General features: G+C 42.0%; 1 protein-coding gene across 1 annotated transcript in view; it reads right to left on the bottom strand.

Annotated features, from left to right (window-relative positions):
• Positions 1-26026, bottom strand: part of LOC147725638 (uncharacterized) — a 261971-nt gene that overhangs the window by 149494 nt on the left and 86451 nt on the right. Inside the window, exon 3 of the mRNA XM_086964327.1 lies at positions 14981-15074. Coding sequence (XP_086820453.1) covers positions 14981-15067 — 87 coding nt within the window. The 5' untranslated portion in view covers positions 15068-15074. The remainder of the gene's footprint in view (positions 1-14980; positions 15075-26026) is intronic.

Here is a 26026-nt window from a genome sequence, read left to right as displayed (position 1 = left end):
AGGGACAACCCTCTCATTGATGGATGGTGACTTTGAGAAGGGGTCTAACAGCAGCTTTGGTTTTGAAAGAATGATACACATTCAGACCCTACTTGTTCCTGCTTTGAGGCAATAAGGGTTTTACTCAAGCAAAAATGTTCATAAATTGTAAAGAATTTCTTTAGGTATTTCAACTCCACACTTAGAAACTTTTTACAGAAAAACAGTCAATGTTATCCTATGGAGGAAAGTAGTGTTATCGGTTTTAAGGTAAGTACTTGGTTGTGGGAGTTGGTGTTCTAGGGTTAGTCTCAGGGGTCCCCCAGGGTCAAGGATGCAGTCTTGTTAAACCCTTTAGCGGCACTAGAGAGGCCGGGTGCAGAGTGCCGAGGCCCAATGTTTTCCAAAGGGGCATAGGGGGCCTCCGCTTGGTGGCTGCTGACGAGCAGGCTACAAGGTTGTGGGAGACAAGCTCCTGGTTTTAGGCTCAGGGCAAAAGGGGATCCTGTTTAGCACAAACAGTGCACCCATAGCACAGCAGTGGCGGCTGGGTGCAGGGTGCTGGTTTGGCGTTGGGTGCCCTGTTGGTTTTAATGGGGATTTTCAGTTTTGGTTTTCAGCTGCAGGCTCGGTCCAGGAAGACTTCCAGGAGGAACCAACAGCTGTGTAGGTAAATTGGAGGGCTCGGGATGTAGGTGCAACTCAGGATCTCTTCTCCAGGGTGCAGGGCGGCTGGATGCAGTGGTGTCTTTTGAGGTCGGATTTCACCTGACCGGGCCACTCGTGGTTGGGTGGGTCTCCGTGCAGAGGCTGCAGGCGACGGGGGGGGGGGGGAGTCCTGGAGGGGTCAACCCACTGTAGACTCGGACCCTGGAGCGCTGGGGGACCTCGCTGGGACTGGTGGGCTACACAAACACAGTGGTGGTTCCCGGCATCGAGTTTCTTTTTCCTCAGCAGGCTCAGAGTCCTTCTTTGGTGTTTCTTCTGAACAGAGCTGATGTTCACAGGAGATTCGGCCTTTGTTGAAAGCAGTCAGTCCTCCCAGGGGTTCTGGAAGTTGCTGGCTGTAGGACAAGACCATTTTTGGCGCAGGACCTCAGGAAACTGCATACGGGCCGGTAGGACTGGGGCCAAGTCAGTTGTTCTCTGCAGTCGCCTCTGCTGGCTGTCTTCTTTTGCCCTTTTTAAGTTGCAGAAATCTGCTTTCTTGGTTTAGGGCTGCCCCCTAAATACTGTATTTAGGGGGTGTATTAGGGGTGTTGAGGTCGGTAGCCAATGGAAACTGAACTTAGTGTTACTACACCCTTGGTGTACTCAGCCTACATGGGGGAGCGAGCACAATCCCTAATCCCGATTGGGGAGTGCCTGCCATCTGCAAGATGACGGGCACTGAAAAGTGGGCTTCACCTCGCCTTCCCCACCTGAGGGGTGGATTTGGCAGAGGTGGGCACACTTTCTGGGCTGGCAAATTTTTTCCACCTGGCTTCCCGCCGAAAAGGAGGGGAGACAGAAAGGGGGCCTGCTCCTGATAGCAGAAGAGGCTGGGTGTCGCATTACAAAGGCAGCACACAGATGGCTCTTTCTGGCCTGGGGAGGTGTGAACACCTCTGCCCAGGAAAGGTTTTGGTTCTGGGCTCAGGGAGTGAAGGCTCCCACCCCAGGGGTCCAGAAACATGTCTCATGGTGGCAGGCTGGTGCGTACCAGTCAGGGAACCTAGCAAACACTGGTTGTTTTTCAGGGGGCATCTCTAAGATGCCCTCTGAGTGCATTTTTCATTAAATCTCATGCTGGCATCAGTGTGGTTTTAATGTGCTGAGAAGTTTGATACCAAACTTCTCAGTTTTCAGTGCAGCCATTATGGTGCTGTGGAGTTCTTAATGACAAACTCCCAGCACCATATTCTCTTAATAGCAGCACTGCACTTACAATGTCTAAGAATGGACTGAGACACTGTAGGGGTACAGGGCGCATGCACCTGTACCCTCGTCACTGGTATAGTGTACCCAGCTAGAGGGGTGACTGATCTATGCCAGGCAGTGGGTTGTAGGCATGGCACACAGGGATGTGTGCCATGTCGACTCTTCACTTTGTTCTGCACCAAGGCATGCAGGCTGAAAAGGCAGTGTGTATGTAAAGGTACAGGGCCTCTAAGGGTGGCACAATACGTTCTGCAGCCCTTAGAGGTCTTCCCTGGCAACAGTGCCCTGGGTACATGTGGTACCATTTACCCGGTGCTGACCTGTGGGCAGAGATGCCAATTGGGTTTGTTTTGGGAAAGAACACAGGCCCTGGGAACCTGATTTACAGAGACCCAGGGCACATCAAGTGAAAGTGCATCATTAGTCTGGCAAAAAGTGGTGGGGGGTTTACTGCAACAGAAACCCACTTTCCTACAGAAATCTATTGTTTGAACCGAGAAAACAGAAAGTAGCAACCTGTGAAATGCAGTAAACTAGTAGAGGAAACACAGTAATTTTTTGATCTGAATAAAGAAGGAACCTCCAAACAAGTAACGTGGGATGCTTTTAAATCCTATATGAGGGGGAATATCACGAGCATAATGGCTCATAAAAATAGAGAAAAAAGAGTCTTTATACAAAATATCGAAAGGGACTTACTGGATCTCAATAGAGAATTTAAAAAAAAGGCCACGAATCATCACGAAAGTGAAGAACTAAGAGAAAGAGCAAGAATAAAGAAATTGGAAATGTCTGAGTATCTGGAAACAATAGTAAAAGAAAGATGGGAGGTCAGCAAACTTTCCAATTACGAATATGGTGAAGGATGTGGGAAAATTCTCGCCTGGAAAGCAAGAACAGAGCGAACTAGGAATCACGTTAACAAAATACATAGAGAGTGTCAAACTGGATGTGTCTCTGAGAACAAGGAAATAAGAAAGGAATTTGCAGATTTTTTTTCAGAGCTATACAAGGAAGAAAATACTTGTGATGAAGATCAGATACAAAGTCTGCTCAAAATGGTAGAGATTCCGGAAGCATCCCCTGAACAAAGAAGGCAACTGAATCTAATGACTATATGTCTTCTAGCTACGCCTATCTCAGGTAGGTGAAGCCTTTTGGAGCAAACCCAGGTTTACTCCTGTTAGTAAATCAGAGTTTGCATCAAAATACATGGATGAAAGCATGGGACGCCCATGCTCTATCCATGCAGCGCCAACACACAGCAGTGCAATGCGAAACAGTGCAAGGCGCTGTGTTGCGTTACATTTTCTTACACAATCACGCAAGGTGATGCAAATAAACTCTTGCGTGGCTTTGTAAATCTTGACTAACATTTTGCATCATGCCTGTGCCAAAAAGTGACATAACCACAATGCAAAATGTTAGTGAATCTGGGCATAAAATCTGGTCCATCTCTCACCACACCATAATATGCGAAGGAAGGAACTAAAATGAAGAAAGCCGTAATAAAGGGGAAACAAATCAAGAAAAGTGATAAGCAACAATTATTTTTACAAAAAGTAATAACGACAAAAATACAAAATGTTTCAAACTAATTTTTAGGTCGAGCATACAAGACCTCATACTTACACGTGTATGTACTTTGTGGGCTCTGGAGATAAGTCCTAGGACTTGTCTGCTACTGCTTACGGACATTTTTTTCTGTTCAAATGCCTCTATTTAAATCGACCAGTAGAGGTCAGTAAAATACCAGAATAGCTTTCTGCTGAGGGACTTTCTATTTTTTCTGGCAACTGCCTCTAAATAACTTTCTTGATAGAAAACGACTAGCAGCAGTCAGTAAAATACCAGAACCACTTTAGCATTCTCTAGATTCCAGTCCATCGAAACTGTCTTCCACATGCACCCGTAGACCATAATATTTGTTTTCCTATCTTATATTTTCAGTGATATGACCACAAACGCCCTGATTTTATATTAAAAACAGATCTTTGGACTATGCCATTTCCCACTGAAAGGCAATATTTCTCTCCATGTGTTCCCATACCTGGCGTGTCATGCAGTTTGGTGCTTACTTTCCCTCCATGTTAAAGAACAGTAGATGTTTCAGCACCCAGGCTAATGTGCTGCATCGATAAAAACATATATGGTCCCAAAGGCGAGACCGATTGCATTGCAAATGCTTGTTATATTTTACTACTAGACAGGGAATCACAAATGCAGTTATCTTGCAGACACTAGGGGCACAATTTGAATGGTGCAGCAGGTACAGTGGCACTGGGCCCAAAAGTTGTCAGAACTCCTCTAAACACATAATATTGCTATTAGATCAATTGATTCTATTATTTTTCTGATTCATTTTTCAAAATCTTGCTTTTACCTATCCACACTCTACCACTAGTAACTACACAATATTTTGCCTTTTTGCACATAAACAAGTCCTAAAACTTTTAAAGACTTTCTGTAACTTATATTGTACAACTACTAAGCAAGCTACAACTTACAACAAAAATAACTTATTATTAATCACATAGGGGAAACCTAATCCATTTACCAAAGCTTGTTCTGCATCCTTCCTCTCTCACACCATCACTCTTCCTACTTCTCTCTCATGCTATCACTCAGCAGACCTCCTCTCTCATTTCTATCTCTTAGTTCCCTCCTTCTCTAATCTGGCGCTCTATACTCACCTTCTTTCCAGCTCTTTCTCACAGTTCTATTTCTTTTTCTCACCCTCTCAGTTTCCTTATTGTCTCCCACCCCATTACTCTGAGCTCTGATCCAATCTCTCTGGCCTCTTCTTCACACCATTACTCTGCAGGTCTTCGGTCTTTCACTTTGTCTTTCAGTTCTCTAACCTTATCTCTCTGTACTTTGCTTCTATATCATCTTTTATCTCAGTTCTTTAAGTCTTCCTCACCCTACAGTTCCCTTCTCATCACTTAGATTTTTTCCTCCCATTCGGATTCATCATCAAACAGCTTTATTCACATTTGGTAAACGCATAAATGTATAGAGAAATATCACAGTGCAAAATAGTCAAACACATGTTAAAATCACAATTAGTTGTTTGCTAAAATATTGATATTCTGAGACATATCCATCACTAAAAACGCTAAGCATACGTTACTAAGCTATAAAAAAAAAAACAATTCATTTTCAGCGATTAAGATAATAAAAACAAGTTATTAAGACAGAGAAGTTAAATCAGCACCACTCCTATGCAAGCTCATTCGGAGTCCCACCGCATGCTAAGGCTAATTTTTAAAAATCCTTACATCAGCTGATTTTCTGTGAATACGCAGTTATAAACATATTGAAGCTGATCCAATAAAATAACCCACCTCTCGGATTAACTTTTCCTTGTCTGCAAAACTAAATATAAAAAGTTTTCAATCATAACACAGACGGAAAGGGTTTCCGACGTGTTCATAACGACAAGGGCTACGGAATGAGAGGATAGGCTCAGTTTGGGTAACATTAGGATGATTAATTTGTTCCTTTCCATTTTAGACTAGGAGCAGAAAAATAAAATAAGCAACATCGTTTGTGGGGATCGGTCATCACTAGGACATAGCGATGAATAATTACATGAATATAGCTGAGCTGGGTAACCTATCATTAAAGGAAAAAAAATCTGTCTCATCCTAGTCAATAAATATCGGTGCATATTATTTGTAACAAAGGAGAGATAGGAACCATCGGACAGATTCATCATGGTCCCGATTTGCGAGTCCTTAATAGCGATTATTAAGGAATCGCTATTAAGGACTCGCAAATCGGGATTCATGTAGGAATCGCAATTGAATTTGCGATTCCTACTGATTCCTTATTTGCGATTAGCTAATTGCTAATCGCAAATAAGGAAGCGATTCCAAGGGTGCCAGGGGTGTCTGAAGGACACCCTGTAGCACCCCTGTAATGCAATCAATATTGGTGTTGCGCACACACATGTCCAAAGGACATGTGTGTGTGTAACATACAACTTAGAAAAATGCTTTTAAAAGCATTTTTCAAAGTTTTCGCTATTTACCACGAGGTTTGACCTCGCGGTAAATAGCGGCCAAAAATTGCGAATTCGCAATTTTAAAATGGATCATGAATTGCATTTAAGGAATCTCAAATAGAGATTCCTTAAATGCAATTCCTCGCAAATGTGCAAATTCTTAATTAGCGAATTTTGCATTTGGAATGATGAATCCCAAATGCAAAAATTGCACTTGCAAAGGGCCAGATTCTCAGAATCTGGCCCTTTGCGAGTGCAATTTAGCTTGATGAATCTGGCTGCATGTCCCGTGGCCTCTCTCGGCAGGGGCAGGTAAGATAAAACCGTAACTTTAGTTTGATTACATTGCCATCTTTCTAGTTCACACTTATTGACAAAAGCCTCTTTTAAATTGGATTTAGAACAAGACAAACATTTTGAGGGTGATGCATACAGGAAAGTTAGGCCCAGATCTGTGAGGGACTGCTTAACGTATGCTAGCGATGGGATACTCTTGGCTCGGTCAAGATTAATTATATATTTTATTATCACTTGATTTATCATAACAAAGTCCCTTTTCAGATTCTTAACCATAAAAGGAGCGGGCCAGTTTGATCAAGTCGGTAATGAAAGGAAGGCCAAGTTCTTTATGGGCAATCAAGCTCAGGTAAGCTGGAGGGGCTGAGAGCAGCTTTTTAACAAATTTATCCTCCGCTGTCTGCAGGGCACCCATTTGAGCCTTGCCCCTTATTTCAGCGCCATAAGTGGCGATGGCTACAGATTTTGCCAGGTAGATTTCTAACATTTTCCTGCATGGATTTTTACCCAAGTTGGAAGCAAATTTCCACAGAGCAGCTATGCTTCTTTTCAACATGTTTGTTCTGTTTTCTACCATTGCAGACCAGTTAAGTTTGGAGTCGAAAACGAGACCCAAGAAAATGAAAGACTCTACACATTCTAGGGAGCCCCCATCCAGGTGGAGTGAAATTGGCTTTTTTCTTCATATCCCTGCTGCCATAACAAAAGTTTTCGATTTGTTGACAAACAAACTCAGTACAGCCATATAATTCGAACATATGTCAGGGATGTTCTGGCCATCAGGACCGCATCATTTCCGTAGAGAAGAGCAGGCAATGAAAAGTCACCTGCAGATGGAACGTCCCAACATAGTGCAGTCTAAACTTTGTTAAGTTTGTTGGTATACAAAGAGAAAAGATAGGGGGGAGAACACACCCCTGTCGAACCCCCTTTTCAACTTTCAACAATTTTGTGCATTCCACCTGTTTTCCAAACCTGATTACAGCCCATGTCTCTCTATCAACTCTCTAATAAAAAGGATGATGTAGTTGTCCACGTCCATCGACTTCATAAGAGCCTACAATTTTGTGTGGCTCACACAATCGAAAGCTGCGCACGAGTCCATAAAAGCCATATAAAACAAACCTTTTCTTTTTTTTAAAGCGCTTTATTGAATCAAATAAAGAACAAGGTACAATAATGTAACATCTGTCAAAAGAGGTACCAAAAGGTATCATAAATGTAGAAATAATGGATAAAACTTAAGATAATGAATTTTGACATAGAAAACTATAATCAAAGTTATAAACAATTAAATAAATATGTACCCTTACATTATAAGTAATTAAAGAAATATGTACCATAACATATTAGCATTTATGGGTTTCATAAGAAAAAATAAGAAAAAAGAAAGGGAGAAAGATAGAGAAAATAGATGGAGAAAGAAGAATAGCAAAAGTAGAAAGTCAACATTTTTACCCAATAAATATCCAATAGGGAATATTGTACCATCACCAATGTCAAAATAATAACAATCAAATATGAACATTATGACAGAAGTTTCACACTATACTCATGGCGGTTGAAAAACAAAGGTAGTGTCCTTGTTACGTAATGTAGAAGAGAATAAGTAATTGGTAAGGGGAGACCAGAAGGCTTCTTTTCGGAGGAGTTGGTAAGAGGTGAGTGCAGATGCCCTGTCCAGTCTGTGACGGGAACATAGAAGATTCCACCACGCGGAAACATTGACTTTAGAAGCATCCTTCCAGTTCGTAGTGATAACCTGAAATGTAATGGCAAGTAACAGATCTACAAAAGTGCCCATCCTATGAGCACCAAATTAATGTATGGAATTACTACCCAGACATATGGAGGATATATCAAAAGGAAAGTTAGAGGAGCAGATGGAGGATATAAATTTACAAACCTTGTTCCAAAAAATAGAAATGTTAGGACAAAGGAAAAAAGAGTGTAAATATGTGCCAGGGGTGTTTTTACAGGACCAACAGTTGGGGGATATGACAGAACTGAATTTAGAGATATATACAGGGGTTGGAAACAACTTTTGATAGAAATAATAAAGTTTTTGAGTGGTGTTAGCATTGCATGGAGTATGATGAATTTGTGACTAAATCGAGTTCCATGTATGTATAGGAAGAGTTTGTTGCAAATTCGACTCTCATAACATTTCAATATTACTCTTGGGACGAGTGGGAAGTGAGAAATGAAGACATTCATATATATGAGAGGCCCGAATTGAGAGGGAAGTAAATAATGGATCAAATGGTGGGTCAGAAGAAGAGGAGGATGCTCCAGACAGAAGGGACGCTGTTGAGTTAGGATCAATCCTAAAGAGTCGTATTTAAGGGGAGAAATAACAGGCAAGTCATACTTAGATTGCACTTCCTGAGAGGATAGAAACCGCATATCCTGTAATAAGTGTTTAACCTGGATAAACCCTTTCACAGCCCAAGCTTTCCAAAAAAGGGTACGATCGGAAAGTTTAATGGATTTATTATGCCATATAGGAGAATCAAAAAATAGTTGCAAAGGCGAAAGGGATCTTTTTAAGGACCTGATTGAAAGTCAATATGAATTGTGAAATGGTTGGGGATTTAAATAAACAAGGGGAATGCGTGAAATTGGCTAACAGGGAAAATGGAAAGAGATGAAACGCAGACTCTTCCAATTTAAACCATAGCGGTGCAGAAGTTTCATCCGAAGAAGAATTGGGAAAGTTGCCACCTCCCCTATCCTTAGGTGCAGACAAGGAAGATATAGAGATATGGGCTTTCCAGCTGTTCCATAGAAATGTACTCAAAATCCATAGGGAGTTTCCAAATTTTTTACAGGGAGCCTCACTGGTAGCATGGACAGGAAAAAATTAACAACAGGAAGCATCATCATTTTGGATGTATCCAACCTCCCACCCCAATAAAGTACAAAGGAGAAAGAGGGTAACCTTGACGAGTACCTTGCTAGAGAGTAAAATAGGGAGGCAGAAGTCCATTGACAAAAACTAAGGTGGTGGGAGAGGAATATAACAAATTTATACAAGATAGAATAACAGGACCAAAACCATGCCACTTAAGTGCATGCATCATAAAAAGCCAGTGAATGCGATCAAAAGCCTTCACCGCGTCCAAGGAGATGGCTCCAACAGAAGAGGAACTCTTAGACGCAAGATGAATGATATTTTAAAAAGTTCTAGAATTATCCCCAACATTCAGCCTGTGACAAACCCAGTCTGCTCGTGCCCAATCAGATCAGGTATGACCTGATTAAGACGGAGGGCCAGTACCTTACCAAAAATTTAGCAATCTTAGTTGATTAATGAGATGGGCTGATAATTAGCACAGGATGAGGAGTCCTTATCCTTCTTTGGGATTAAGCAGATCATGGCGAGAGGATGTAGCCTAACGGCTAGAGCGCTCAACCTCGGACCTGGGGAATCGGGTTTGAGTCTTGGCAGCAACGCTCAACATCCGGGGATTCTAGGCAAATCCCTTAATCTCCCTGTGCCTAAAAGAAATGAATGTGTTCATCTGTAACGAAAGTGGTGCTCATGTAAAGCTCTCTGATACCCTATGTCTCGAGTCTAGTTCACGCTATATAAATCTCTAAAAATACATAAATAAATGGCTTTGAGAAAGGAACCGGGAGCCTCGTGAGAAATAGAATACTGAAAGAGAGATAAAAAGGTAAGGAAGAAGATTTTGTGAAAAACAGGAATAAAATTCCACAGTAAACCCATCTGGGACAGGAGCATTATCTTTAGGTAATATAGGTAGGGCTGCCTTGAGCTCCGAAAGGGACAACTCTTTCTCTAATAAAGAGCAGTCAAGAGAGGGAGGAGAACGAGGAAGCAACAATGAAGCAATGCAAACAAGCACTGAAAATGCACCAGGTCTCGCATTTGCTTTATTTACAGCTAATGGCATTGTAAGCGATAATGTGTTTTGTTTTTATAAATAAAGTAAATAAATAAAGTATACTTTTTAAACCTGCAAATTAATAAGTGCACTAGCATTAGATGTGTAACAAATTAAGCCCTTGGAAAGAATCTGTTAATTAAATGTTCCAAGCAGTGCAGCAATTAAATTCATCTGTATCCGTTGTGTTGGTTTTTAAAATGCATATGAACACTGTTGGGCAGGCCCCTCTGTCGTATGTGTCTTGGTGTCACTGCACGTGCTGCACCAATAATGCATACGCATAAATATAAACACTGAAACATGTCCATGCTCTTAGTAGGATCTCTTCCAACATTCTAGTGCACATTTTCAAGCCTTCAACCCCGTAATAACATATAGGAAAAACAAGCACTACTCTAGAACAAAGCGTTAAAAAAAGAATCGTGGCTATGAATGTAAACAGTGTTTAGGTTCACTGCTTTCAAAATGTGCACCAGTGTCCTCTACTGCCGTCCGGGATTTTTAAATAGTTCATAGCGGGTAGCAACCAGCAGCCATTTAATTATTCTCTATCTGTTGTTCAGGTTATTAAAATGCAGGTAACCAGTGTTTAAGGGCCCCACTGTCCTCTGTCTTGGTCTCACTGCACCTGCTGCACCACTCATGTATACGCCTAAATCTGAAGTGTGAACCATGCCCATGCTGTTAATAGGATCGGTGCTAACAATACAAAGAACAATTTAATAAGAGCCCCGGCAACACTAAAGATACAAATTAATTCCAATGAACGCAGCTGTAATAAAGCTAGTATTCACAAATATAGTAAATAATTCAATAAACAGCTATGTTTTAGCCTTTAAAGCCCAACTTTTGTCCATTCCTACATGTGTTACAAATTAAGCCCTATAAAAAAACTGTAAATGAGATGTTTTAGGGAGTGCACCAATTTAATTTGTCTCTATCAACTGCGCTTTAAAACAGAGACGCAGTAACGTACACCACTGTCCTCTACACACATACGTACACAATACACGCAGCTGGTTAAAAAAAAACAATTTAGCCCGTCACCATAAACTAAAAATATTCTCCAAAACAGAAATTAACACAAACAAGAAAAAACGCACAGAGCAGTAAGTGATCTAAAAATTGGGTTCCCCAAAAAAAGGAGCGAGCACAACACACGTACATTTGAAACAGTAATGCAGAAACAGTTACCAGTGGGATACACAGAAACTCAATGCATCTTGGTGTAACTGTACCTGCTGCACCACTAATGCTAGTGTGCACTAAAGCGCACTAGCAATACATATGTTACAAATTAAGCTCTATAAAAATATCTGTAAATTAAACATTTTAGGAAGTGCACCAATTTAATTTGTCTCTATCAGCTGCGCTTTGAAATGGAGACGCAGTAACGTACACCACTGTCCTCTACAAGCATACATACACAATACATGCAGCCGGTTAAAAAAATCCAATTTAGCCCATCACCATAAACTAAAAATATTCACTGAAACAGAACTTAACGCAAGAAAAATAACACACAGAGCAGTAAGTGATGAAAATATTAGGTTCCAAAAAAAACAGCTAACAATAAAATACGCAAAAACTCATTGCAACAAAAAACAGAAAAACATTAACAATAAGAGCACAAAAAAGTACAATTACGACTATAATAAAAAAGCTACTAACAAGAGCAAAGAACAAAAATTACAGCAAAACTGGATGCATCAAACACGGCAATCCAGATTATGCAAGTCACGAAAAAAAGAAGTTCCAAGGAAAACACTTCACTCCACGTGCAGCATGTTTACTGTACTTAGCCGGAGCTGCATAGGCATTCCCCCCAAAAAAGAGGCTGATCTACAAAGCACATTAGCCTGTTACAACGAAAAAAAGGCAAATAGACAAGGTTCAAGTTCAAGTTCGGGGATTTATATAGCGCCCAACTCACCCAGAGGGTCTCAAGGCGCTTGGGGAAGGGGTTCAATATTTGTCGAATAGCCAGGTTTTAAGTTCTTTTCTGAAGGAGATGTGGTTTTGAGTAAGGCGGAGGTGATTGGGGAGTGAGTTCCAGGTCTTGGCAGCCAGGAATGAGAAGGATCTGCCACCCATGGTGGATTTTCGGATGCGCGGGACTTCGGCGAGGGCTTGATTGGACGATCTTAGTTGGCGGGTGGGTGTGTAGAAGGACAGTCGAGTGTTGAGGCATTCGGGTCCTAGATTGTAGAGGGCCTTGTGTGCGTGGGTGAGAAGACGGAACGTAATTCTCTTGTTGACGGGAAGCCAGTGGAGGTCTTTTAGGTGTCCGGTGATGTGATCTTGGCGCGGGATGTCCAATATGAGTCTCGCTGATGCGTTTTGGATGCGTTGGAGTTTTTTCTGTAATTTTGCTGTGATTCCGGTGTATAGAGTGTTACCATAGTCCAGTCGACTCGTGACCAGTGCGTGGGTGACAGTCTTTCTTGTCTCGATGGGGATCCAGCGGAAGATCTTTTTGAGAATGCGAAGTACGTTGAAGCAGGAGGATGAGACTGCGTTGACTTGTCTGGACATCGAGAGAGAGGAGTCTAGGATGAAGCCATGGTTACGTGTGTGGTCTGTGGGTGTGGGTGCTGTGCCCAGAGCGGAAGGCCACCAAGAGTCGTCCCAGGCAGAGGGGGAAGATCCTAGGATGAGCACCTCCGTTTTGTCTGAGTTGAGTTTTAGGCGGCTATGTTTCATCCATTCGGCTACTTCTTTCATGCCTTCGTGAAGATCGGTTTTGGCGGTGTTAGGGTCTTTGGTGAGGGAAAGGATTAACTGGGTGTCGTCGGCGTAGGAGATGATGTTGAGGTTGTGTCGGCGCGCGATGGATGCGAGTGGGCTCATGTAAACGTTGAAGAGGGTCGGACTGACAATAAATAAAATAAATAAAAGGCAATAAACTAATTAAAAGCAAGGAGGTAAAGAAGGTGGAGTTTGCCTAGATATACAGAATACTTGAAGTCTCGGAGAGACAGCGCATGCGCTGCCTAGGCGAGACCTAAAAATGACTCCAAAGCAATATCCGATGGAGAAGATTCAGGAGTGTATAAGGACATATAGAAATCCGTAAACCATTTTACTATCTTCTTATCTTTGAAATGATTACGTCTGTTATCATCAGTGATATTCATTATTTTGGAGCGTTGCTACTTGACCTTCAAGTAGTTTTCAAGTAATTTACCAGCCCTATTACGGCCCCCATAAAATTTAGAATAAATTTTAAGCAACATCCCATCAACCTGTTCTGTCGATTTCCTGTAAAAATTCTGTTTGGCTTGGACAAGTTTCTTAAGGGTATCATCCTTTGTAGATGAGAAATAAGTATGTTCAAGCTGTTTAATGGAGGATAGTAGAGAAGCTGATTCATGGAGAAGTTGTTTCTTTTTGATGGCAACATAATTAATGATAAAACATCTGGCTGTCTCTTTGAAATCATCCCAAATGGTGTGAAAACGGATGTCAGGACTAGTATTGATGATAAAAACTTCGGACAAAAAGTCTTTGAAGTGCCCAATAAATATGGGGTCTTTGAGTAAGTAATTGTTAAAGCTCCATCTACGAGATTTGCAGGGCTCCAAAGAGATTTACATTAATAAAAACAGGAGCATGGTCAGAAATAAAAATAGAGCCAATTTCAGCGTGGGTTAGGTTAGGAATGAGATGAGGACTCAAAAAAATATAATCAATTCTGAATGTAGAATTATGAGTGGGGAAGTAAAAAGTAAATTCCAGGTTGTCCGGATTATATATTCTCCAAGCATCTACCAACCCTCGGGTGAATAGTATTAGTAAAGGTTTTATGCATTTTATTAGGAACGTATTTTGCATTGGATTTTCTGTCAATAAAGGGATCTAAGACCTGATTGCAATCCTCACTCACCAGAAGATTAGAGTCAGGGCTGGAGTGAAGGGTATGGGATATACACTGCCAAAACTGTGTGTCTAAACTAGTGGGACCATAAATGCTAAGAAGCGAGATAGGGTACCATTTATGGTAATCTGCAAAAGAAGCCATCTGCATCCCTTTCCTCCTTTTCAACAGGAATAGAGAGGGACTTGTGAAATAATGTAACCACTCCATTTTTTCTGTCTTTAGCTGGAGAACAATACACAGATCCTACCTATTGTTTTTTTAGAGAACTAATATCTGCATAATTAAGGTGAGTCTCTTGAAACACAACAATGTTACAATGCAATCTAGATAAAGGAGTAAGCACCCTTTGTTTCTTGACAGAATTACACAAACCTTTCACGTTCTAAGATATTATACGATCATTGTCAGTGATAGTAAAACTGAAGAGATATTGAATAACACCATGAGCAATCTAAAAATGATAACGTTAAAAATAGAACAAGCATAAAATTTCAACCAACAAGTAGAACATTATATAATAAAAGCAGATAGAGAAGATGAATAATGAGAGAGTGAAGGGTAAAAAAAAGAAGAAGAAAAAAGTAGTTAAAATTGGTATACTAAAAAAGCTCAAAGGGTATAGGAGAAAACAAAAGAAAAAAAAGAAAAGAAAAAGAAAAGGGAGGAAAAATCTAAGGAAGAAAGAGATGATGTAGAAAGAAAAGTTGACAAGAAGTCCGAAGACTCCAGTCAAAGGAGACAAAGCATGTTGCCAGAGTGAGGAAGTTAACAAATGGAGCCGAGGAGCTGTGAAGAGAGGACAGACGAAAGTCAAGGTAGACAGGGAAAAGCGAATGAGACCAATAGATAAGTAGGAAAAAGATAATATAATAAACTAGGAAGCAGCAGCGTAGAGACAGAATATATAAAGTACCTAAGTAACAAATATAATGTGAACTATTATATGCCACAAACTCAAAATTATGGAGAGGGAAGACTTACCAATAAGTGAAGTACTAGAGACAATAGGAGTAGGAGGGGAAGCACACTGAGGAGATAACACCAAGGAAGGGAGTCCATACTGAACATGGTGAATCTGTGAAGGAAAACCACAAAACCATTAGAAGATGTTAAGTTATGAGAATAAACATGCAACGTTCGCAAAGTAGACAACCAGGTTAAGACAAGCAAAAACATCTAAACATATAAATTGAAAAAAGTTGAGCATTTGGGATACAAAAAACATTGTATGACAGCAATTATTCAGGCTTTCCCAAAGTCCATCTCTTCTACTTTGCGACAAGAAATAAATGGTCTTAAATCTTCAGGGAGGTCAAAAGAATAGGTCCGTTCCTGGTAAGTAACTTTAAAAAAACAAGGATGGACAAGGCCATATCGAGCATTCATGGAGCGGAGAGCAGGACGAAAGGAAAGGAATTCCTTATGAGGAGCCGAGATTGCACGAGCCACATCCTGTGAGAGAAAAACTCTATGGCAGGTCCACAACATCTGCTTCCTTTGCTTTGCTGCAGACAGAACCATCAAAAACTCAGTATATTCCAAGAAGAGAACAATTATCCCTCTAGGGTAGCTGGCTGACGAGGCAGAGAGGGAGCCCCTAGGTTTAAGACCAATTTGATGTGCACGTTGCAGGTTGAGGATAGTACCTTCTTTGTGCCCAACTTGCTTGGGAATGTGAAGTTTAAGAAAAGCAATCATGTTGGAGCCCTCCTCACCTGCAGAAATACCATAAAGACAGAGATTTTTGTGCATATTGCGATTTTCCAAGTCCTCATTTTGCTGTTTGAAAAGAGCTATTTCTCTAGACAAAGCGTCCACCTTGAGGATCACATACTGAGTATCACTAATCTTCTCTACCACCACTGTAACCCTTGACTCTAAATTGAACCATTTGTATTCCAGTCTCTGAAGGGTAGAGTTGGTTTCAATTACAAAGGGTTTTAAATTCTTTATCGCCTCCATGAGATCTGCCAATTTTATCGGAAGTGGAGATGTGGAGGTAGATTTTGGCGTTTTGACGTAGCCATGGTGGAGTCCTTACATATAGTAGACATACATGGTGGCAGAGGCAATCTTTTGATTAGATGAAGGATTTAACTATATATAATGATGAAGAAAAGATATCACCAATGTAAGGTAAAGGAGCAGAGCTGATATTGTGCAGCAGGAGAACATCGCTTAGAAGATCTTTAATTCTGCATGTATTTACTCTCCTTTGTTGACAGCAAATAAGAAGGTGAGAAGAGTAGGAAAAATCAGCCGTGAACCACTGATAGCCCTCAAAGCAAAGTCAGCCTTAAAATTATAATGAGGGACCAAGTATACAATAGAGCAGCTCCAAAAAAGAAAAAAAACATTCCAGTGACCTTTTTGGCAGTTTTTAGCCAGGACGGGGAAACCAGCAGCCAGTCACCACCGCGACCCACGGCAGAGAAAATGGTGGCCGCAAGTGTCTTCATTGAGAGACATGCTATGCGGGAGAAACAGCATCGAAAAACTGCATAACTATGTGAAATAAAATGCTACCTGCTCTCCCGCATCAGTGCTCTGAAGTATGCCTTTTCATGTTGTTGGGGAATAAATGCGCCACTCCGCATCGGGAAACGTCTCAACCGATGCACGGAGCCTCCGTGAATTGCGCCCATCTTGTGGCAGATCAAGCCACGCCCCTCCAAAACCAACCTTTTTTCACATAGACCTATTTCGCTGTGAACAAAGCTAGATTTAAGGCTTGATCGATGGTGCCCCTCCCATTTCTGAACCCATATTGGGTCTTGGCTAAAACATTTTCATCTGCCCAATCCTCTAATCTATTTAAAAACAATCTCCCCATAAGCTTGGCGGTGCTATCCCACAAGGAGATTGGACGGTAATTAGCTGGGTTTGAGCGATCACCCTTCTTATATATAGGAATAATCACGGATTGTTTCCAGGATTCTGGGGTATCCACTTTGATAACAGCGTTGAAAAATTGGGTCAGGAGTGGGGACCACACATTTTTATGTACTAGGAAAATATCCAGCAGGACCTCATCCAGCCCCGCTACCTTTAAGGCAGGTGATTGGGAGAGTGCAAGCTCAATATCCTCTAAGGAAAATTCCATCCCCAGTTAGGCCACCGTCAGATCCTCATGTTCTTTTGTAGTATTATACCTCTGTACATGAAAAATTGTCTAGAAATGAGACAGCCAGTTGTATTCATCTATGTGGATATCAAGAGAGGGGCCACCCTGATCCTGAAAAAAAAGGGCATTTGCCACCGTCCAAAAGGCCTTGCTGTCTTTACTCCTAGAGGCCTCCCATAATTGTTCCCATGCTTCGTCCTGCAACTGCTTCTTTCTCATCTCCCAAGCTGTCTTACAGTCAGCTCGTAACTTCCTTATCAAATCTTTATTTCTGGGATATATTTTAAGAGCAGTGCAAAGTTGTTTGGATGCCTTCAAGCAATTTGTCTCAAACCATCTAGTCACCGTTGGGGTATTACTTGTAGCTCGGCAAGGGAGATTAGAACTAATAGATGATAAAATTCTTCTAAATTCTGTTACTACTTGGTAGCTGCCAGTGTGGGCATCTAAACAGGATTGGATCTCGGGTAGCAGCTCCTTAACAACCTTTGGGAGAAAATAAGTTGGGACAAAGATAGGGCTTGTCTTAGCAGAGAGAGGCCAGGCAAGGCAAACGAGGAGGAAAGCAGGATCACTAAATTCTGTCAGCTCAGCCATAGAGGATTTAATACATTTCTCAAAGTTAGCTTAAATCATTGTAAAATCAATTATCAAAATATCCCTCGTTCGTTGGAAGGTGAGAAAAAGTTGACCTGTAGAGGGGTAACACAGGTTTATTATGACAAGGTCCCAGGTTAATAACATATTGTTTAAGACATTTCCGTAGTTATGATGATTAAAATGGACGAGCAGCAAATCATTAGTGTCAGTTATCCCACAGATACATTGGTCTAATTTGGTGCAGCAATGCACATTAAAATCACCAGTCCAGATTTAAAAAAGTGAGCGTGGGCCGTGAGGTGGAAGGGCTTCCAGTATCCCCCCCAATTCATCTGTTACTTGTGTGGGATTTCAAAAATATTATTTTAGAAATTAATCATTAATAAATAAATGTTACCAAATCCTCCTGCTTGGATAATATGAAAGTAAGGCGAGTTATTTGTAAAAGTCACCTTACCTAGGGGAGTTGTGTTTGCTAAAAGTGCAAGTAAGTCCTCTTTAGATCTGCCTGATGCTGATGGAAGTGCTGGCGTAGCAAAGGAACAGTAGCCATTTACATAGAACGACTGCTCTGCTCAATTTTCCTGGAAGCAGATAATATCAGCATTCAGAAACACTTTATACCAATATTGGTTATCTTTTTTGTTTTCATAACCCTCTATTTTCCATGAGAGAAATGTTATATCCCTTGAGAACTCCTAAGAGCGGGTCGTCATCAGTTTGGGTAAAGCAGATATAGAGCTGATTGGAGGAGGTGTGTTACTACTCTGAGTCTAGAACAGCATTCTGTGCCCTCTCAACGGGTACCAAGGGGAAGTCCATTTGGTTTTCGTGATGTAAACTAGACTGAGGAGGTGAATTATTTAAAGGTAAAATGAGCCCGTTGCATGCCTCCATATCTTCCAACGGTGAGTACCTATTTGAGAGGGGAAGTCAACTGGTCTGGCTTGTGGCCAATTCTCATTGAAGGGTGACCCTGGACTTGTGTGATGGAACTGCGTACTATTGCAGGGCTATAAAGGAAACCTAAATGGACTGCATAAATCAGGGATTGAGATGAGGGGGCAGCCGGTAAACTCTCCAATCAGTCTCTCACTAGCTATTTATTGTCAAAGTTTAAGATGACACAACCATTATTCGTTGTTTTTACATCTGACCCAATCCAGGGCATTCTTCTGGCCATTATCATTTGTTTATGAATAAGATTGCCTCTATTTGAATTTTGTGTCATCCAGTGCTGAGCCTTGGCCATAAGCTGGAGTGTGGACTCTCTTTCGTTGGATCGGAGTAAAGGCACATTGTCCAGAATTAGAACACAGCGGAAAATTGCAGGGGGAAGATTAATAAATTGTTGATTAGGTCTGCTATGGGAATGGGAAATGAGAGGATTTGAGTTAGCCTGTGACCGAGGGTGAAATTCGAGTCTTTTTCACCCTGCTGACACAGCCAAGGGGTCCGCTGCTCACGCAGTTTCCCCCTATGTCCTTGGACAATTCTCTGGAAATCATGATGGCCTTTAAATCCGGTTTCCGGTCTGACCCCTGTCCAGCCAAGTTGCTAGCATCGTTAGCAGAGGTATTTAATCCTGCGTTAAATCGGATTCTCAACGCCTCTCTGGAATCTGGGCTTGTCCCGGGCAGGTGGAAGAATGCCAAAATACTCCCCCTATTAAAAAAAACAAGTGCGGATCCAGAGCTAGCCGCAAATTATAGGCCAATCTCACTGCTTCCCTTTTTTTTTAAGGTACTGGAAAAATATGTTAATAGCGTTATCACCTCTTATGCGGAAACCAATCAAGTTTTCCACGAAAGTCAATCCAGATTTCGGTCTAATTTTAGTACAGAAACTGCGCTTCTAGAGGTCTCGGAGGCCATTAAGGAGACCATAGACAAGGGGGGAAAGGCTGTGCTGATATTGCTGGATTTATCAGCGGCCTTCGATACCCTGCCCCAAGATCAGCTCCTCCTTAGACTCCAAGAATGCGGCTGTGGGGGCACGGTTCTCCGATGGTTCTCCTCTTTTCTGAAAGACCATCAACAAATGGTCTGGTCTCCTCCTTTTGCAGTGCCCATTCCCTCCCTAAAGGTGGGTGTCCCGCAGGGTCCAATTCTTAACCCCACACTTTTTAATCTTTATATGACCCCCTCTGCGCATCTGGTTGAAGCCCAAGGAGCCAAGATCGTGTCATATGCAGACAACATGCAATTGCTTTTCACTTGCGATAAGAAGACAGATTTTATAGGGGAAGTGATAAACTCTACCAACTTAAGTGTAATCCTGATAAATCGGAAATTATCCTTTTTGGTCTTTCTTCAGACGATGTGTTGCGAAACTGGTGGCCACAGGACAAGTGTCCTCCCACCGCCTCGGTAAAGACCGTTAAAAATTTAGGAGTCAGGATAGAGGACAATTTATGTATGAATGCCCAAGTACAAGCTGTGGCAGGTTCATGTTTTGGAGTGCTCAAAATGCTGAAGCAGTTCTTGCCTCTTCTGTCGGTGGCAAACAGGGAAAACTGTGGTCCAGGCGCTGGTCCTATCCAGGCTGTACTAGTCTACGTTCTCTATTTGGGCATCCCTGAATACCTGTTGACACGATTACAGGTAGTCCAGAATACTGCAGCCAGAGCAATACTTATGCTGGGCCCCAGAACTCGGATGTCCACCCACCTGAGAACCATGCACAGGCTGACTATCTGTAAGAGGATAGTCTTTAAAGCAATGGTCTTGGCCTTCAAATCTCTTCATGGGATGAGGGCCCCCTACCTCAGGAGGAGAGTAAAATTCTACTACCTGCATCGTGCTCTGAGGTCTGCGGCACTTCCATTAGCCCGCATTCCTAAATCTGCCCATGCTCGAATTGGTGGTCACTCCTTCAAGGTACAAGCAGTTCAACTTTTGAATAAACTGCCACTGGCGGATATATGACATTAGAATGCATGCTTTTACCACGCATGCTTTTACAACGTAAGTATTACAACGCAAACCTTTACAACGCATAGTGCTTTGGGGTGCTGGATAGTGAATAGTTTAATTTACTATTCCAACTCCAGTCCCCGTGGACACTAGGGAAGGTGTTGGATAGTAAATTAAATCTATTTCCTATCCTAGAGCGCCCCCCAGCGCAATGCGTTGTAATGGTTTGCGTTGTAATAGTTGCGTCGGAAAGGCACTGCGTGGTAAAGGTTGCGTTGTAAAGGATGTTTCCCGCCACTGGCACTCAGACAAGATGCAGGAGCTTCTTCCTTTTAGGAAGTTACTGAAAAACTGGATATTCTAGCAATAGCGTGATTTTTGCCAGTTTAGAGCTCGCAGTGAGCCCCACCCAGTATGTACATTCTATGGAGTAGCCGTGCGCTTTATAAATCTCTAATAACATAACATAACCTAAAAAAATTTAATTCTTTTTCATCCTATTTTTGGACCTTGATGGGATAAAGGATATGCTGAAAACACTAAGTTGTTATGAGCCTTTCCAAAATTGGAATTATTGTAAAATATCTGAAACTTTGTTGTATTATCTTATTGACAGCCTTGAAAAAGTCATAAAGTGACAAAACATTTGTTGGCTGTGTCATTGCTGTAACAACGTAGCGACAGTGGTGAAAATCTGTGCGCTCAACAAATGTTTTGTTATTGCTTTTGTTATTGTTATTAAACTTAAAAATCTGACTGTGAATAGTCAGTTATATACTATACTGTTCTGTGCTCTGTCAATCATTATAACATAACCTAGAAGGGAGTAGCGTAGACTGGAGTGGTGTGTGGTAGAGTAGAGTGTACTTTCATAGAGTGATATGTCGTACAGGGTCTTACAATAAAGGGGCGTACAGTGAAGTGGTGTAGAGTGGAGTGGTCTAGAGTGGAGTGGCGATGAGTGTATTGGTATAAATTGAAGTGCCGTACAATGGAGTGGCGCAGAGTAAAGTGGCTTGGAGTGACCTAGAGTGGAGGTGGAGTGGCGTAGAGTGGAATGGTGTGTTGTGGAGTGGAGTGGTGTGGTTTGGTGTAGACTGGACTGGAGTGGTGTGTTGTAGAGTAGGGTAGAGTGGAGTGTTGTGTAAGGGTGGTGTGCAGTACAGTGTCTTACAATAGAGGGGCATAGAGTGAAGTGCCATAGAGTGGAGTGGCGTAGAGTGGAGTGGCGTAGAGTCAAATAGTGTAAAGTGGTGAAGAGTAGAGTAGTGTGTCGTAGGGTACAGTGGAAAGGTGTAGGGTGGACTGGCATGTCACAGAGTGGTGTGTCAGACAGTGTCTTACAATGGAGGGGCATAGATTGGAGTAGATAGAATGGAGTGGCGTAGAGTGGAATAGTGTAGAGTGGAGTAGCATAGAGGGAATTAGTGTAGAGTGGAGTGGTGTGAAGTAGTGTAGAGAAGAACAGTGTAGAGTAGATTGGTGTACAGTGCAGTGGCATGCAGTGGAGTGTCGTAGAGTATAGAGTGAAATAGTGTAGAGTGGAGTGTCATAAGGTGGAGTGGTGTAAAGTGGAATAGCATAAGGTCGAGTGGCTTGTTATGGAGTAGAGCGGAGCGTCTTAGATTGGAGTAGTGTCACGTACAGTAGAGTAACGTGTCACGTTATAGAGTGGCGTGTCCTACAGTGTCTTACCATGGAGGGGCGTGCAGTGCAGTGGGGTCGAGTGCAGTGGGATTGAAAGGAATGGCACAGAGTGAATTGGCATAGAGCGGCTTACATTGGCATGGGGTAGAGCAGAGTGGCATAGAGTGAAGAAGAGTGGCGTAGAGTAGAGTTGGCAAGTAACTTGGAGTGTCGTGTCATAGAGTAGCGCATTGTATATTGTCTTAGGGTGGAGGACGTAGAGAGGAGTGGAGTAGAGTGGAGTGGTGTGCAGTGGTGTAGAGTGGAGTAGGGCATCGTAGAGTACAGTGAAGTGGTGTGAAGTGAAGTGGTGTATCGTAGAGTAGAGTGGAGTACCATATAGTGTTGTGTCATATAATGTCTTACAATAGGTGTGGACTGAGTGGAGTAGCACAGAGTTGAATACGGTTGAGTGAAGGGGTGTACAGTGGAGGAGTGTAAAATGAAGTGACGAGGGCAGTGGACTGTTGTAGAGTGGAGTGATGTGGTGTATAGTAGAGTAGAGTGGAGTGGAGGGGCGTGGCATACAGTAGAGTGGAGTGTTGTGTCATGTTGTACAATAGATCGGAGTGGCGTGTCATCAAGTGGCGTGTGATACAGTGTCTTAGAGTGGAGGGCCGTAGAGTAGAGTGGCAAAAGTGAAATGGTATATCGTATGGTGGAGGGGCATCTCATTAGTGAAATGGTGTGTAGTGGAATGGTGTGTAGTAGAAGGGAGTGGAGTAGAGTGGTGTGGCGTGTCATATCGTGATGTGGACTGTCAAAAAGTATGGTGGAGTGTCATAGATTGCAGTGACTTCTGATAGTGTCGAATGGCATGTTATGTGGTGGAGTAGAATGGCGTGCCGTAGAGTGTTGTTTAAACGAATGTAGGGGAAAAATTAGTGAACGGATTTAGATGAAATCTGGCAGGAATATAGATTATGGGTTGAAAAGGGTCCTTTTTCATAGTATATCTAAAGTGGTTCAGTAGTTTTAAAGTTAAAAGGCTCAAACAGTTAGTGATGTTTTGGGTCACAGTATACTATGGTTATTTCATAGTATACCATGGGACATCGCGATCACAAAACAGAATATGATTGGGTAATAAAGCCATTACAAAATTAAAAGGTAACCATATTTCTTAGACCACACTAAGGGCCTTATTACAAGTAAGGTAATCTATGGCCTGTCAGACTCGTAGGAATGTGGAGATGGCGGTCAAGACACTGCTGCACCAGCGGTTGAACCAACATATTATAAGTTTGGCGGTCGGACTTCCATTTGACAGCCGCAACTGCCAGGGAACCGCGTTACTTGGTGGTCATGCGGCAGTCAAGGGCTTAGAATATGCTGGCGGTGTTGCTGCAGCAACGCCATGCATATTTTGATTTTCCCTTCTGCCAGCTTAACATGGTGGTCAGCACCCCCATGTAAAATCTGGCAGTGGGAAAACAAATGCAGGTAGGTTCATGCAGGGGGCACATGTTGCACCCCCTGGAGGCATGCACCCTCCAGTTCCAGAGCGGCATAGACTTTACAGTCCATGTAGTGCAGGGACGTGCTGTGGCGGTCTATGGCATGGCGGTATTATGCACCGATGTGGGACCGCCACACTGCGAGTCCACATCAATTTGTATTGTAATCTGGCAGGCGGGCAGCATTTAGGTTTGCGGTGTGGGAGCCGGGCTGTTGTGAACGGCCCCGTTCCCCCACCGCCAAACTTGTAATAAGGCCCTAAGTCTGCGCTCTGGGTTTTAAGGAGAAATATAGTGTAGGACTGTTTTCGAGGAGAATAGGAAGGAATGAGGCAGTTTAGCTAAGTCTGTAAAGGTAAGGTAAACTAGTTTTATTACTTTATATATATTTTGTAAAAGTGTATGGAGTATTGCATTAGTACCTTAAAAGTACCATGGTACTTCCAAATATTTATTTTTTAATTAAGTATATTAAAAATGAAAAAATAACCTGTACCGCACTATATTTACCCTGATCTAAACAATATTTTGCTCTTACAATATTAAAAAGAAGCCTTATTGTTTAGACCACACTTTAAGGGGAAATATAGTGTAGTACAGTGTATTTCAAATTTAAAAAAAACATTTTTAAGTACCGCAGTACTTTCTATGTAGTACTGTGGTACTCTAGGATATTTGTTTAAGTATATAAAGTAATAAAGCTACTTTTCCATACCTTGACAGACATAGCTAAAGTGCATTATTGCTTTCTATGCACTTCAAAAACAGTGGTACACTATATTTCCCCTTACAACCCAGAATGCATTCTAAGGGCCTGATCACAATGTATGTCGAACCACCACCAACAGGCCATCGGTGGTGGTCCGACTGACAAAAAGCCCTTCGGTCTGACTGCTGCCTTATGATGCAGGTGGCCTAACCTTTATCAGATCTATTGATCCGGATGGGGAGGCGGTCAGAATCGCAATCTATAATGATGGCGATGCCGAGGCAGGCACTGCCATTGGGATTACGATGTCCCTTTCTGACAGCCTTTTCATGGCGGTCCGACTGCCATGGAAAGGCTGTCAGAAACGGACTTTGGTGGACTTCGGTGTTTTCAAACAGGGCTCCCACCACCTGAGGACCACTGTAAAGTGGCCCTGGGACACAATAAGTGCTCCCATTAACAATCTTGCGGCATGTCTATTAACAAAAAGGACGCTTTCTACACTATAATTGAGATTCCTTCAGTTTTCTAAGAAAATCCGTCTGGTCATTTTGCTGGTCCATCCCCAAAAGAATCTAAGGAAAATGCATAGGTTAAAAATGCACTCTGGCACCCTCCTGTTTACTTTGCACCGCCTTAACTATTCGCCACAAAACTTTGCATCATCAGTCAATGCAAGAAAATGAATACATTTGCAAAGTTTCTTAGAGATTTGATAATCAGTGGCAAAGTTATTAAAGAGCAAAAATCAGGGGAACTCCAATATTTGGAAATCATTGACCACCTGGGTCATACACAATTTAAAAGATTTACTTGTGGTCACACATACCATGTGACAATAGACATAGAAAAAATGTGCATAAACTAAACTTAGTGAGTGAAAAGATTTGCAGCATTTCAGACTTATTGATTTACTGTAGATTGCAACATTTTGGATTCCTTAATTCGTAGTAGACGAGATGTTAAATCCACATCTAGTGTGCCGTGAATCTTGTGCAGCGTTGGTGCATGTTTGCTAAGGTGTCCTAGGATTGATGGTCTCCCGTGTGAGGTGTCAGGGGTGAGGTGTTCAAGTGCAACCTATTGGAGGGGGGGGGGTTTGTTTTTCGGGGGTGCATGTCTGTACGTGAGGGTGTAGTACCCGTTTGCACACCCTGCTTTCTAGTCAGTGTTGTTTTGATAGTTCCCTTGGGGGTACATCTCTGTACGTAAGAGTATATATAATTTTTTTACTGAAAAAACTAAAGGCTACAGGGACGTTATAGTTAGACACAGATTTCACTCATTCAAAACCATTCAAATTCAGCAGTTAGAGGTACCTGAGCTAACTATAACTTACGCCCCCGCAATGCACTGCTTATGACCGCACATATTACCTCGCTAATGACATGGTCAGTGACATCACTAACAACATTTCAAATGACACCACTAATACATCACTGTTGACATCATCCAGTGATTGAGTGTTTTCTAAACGTTTCTCATTGTTAAACCGGTATTACAAAAGTTAATTTAGTATACTACTAATGATTGCTT

The sequence above is a fragment of the Lissotriton vulgaris genome, chromosome 3_2 (assembly GCF_964263255.1).
Source record: "Lissotriton vulgaris chromosome 3_2, aLisVul1.2, whole genome shotgun sequence".
NCBI classification, from domain to species: Eukaryota; Metazoa; Chordata; class Amphibia; order Caudata; family Salamandridae; genus Lissotriton; species Lissotriton vulgaris.
This window is presented reverse-complemented; position numbering and strand designations above follow the sequence as displayed.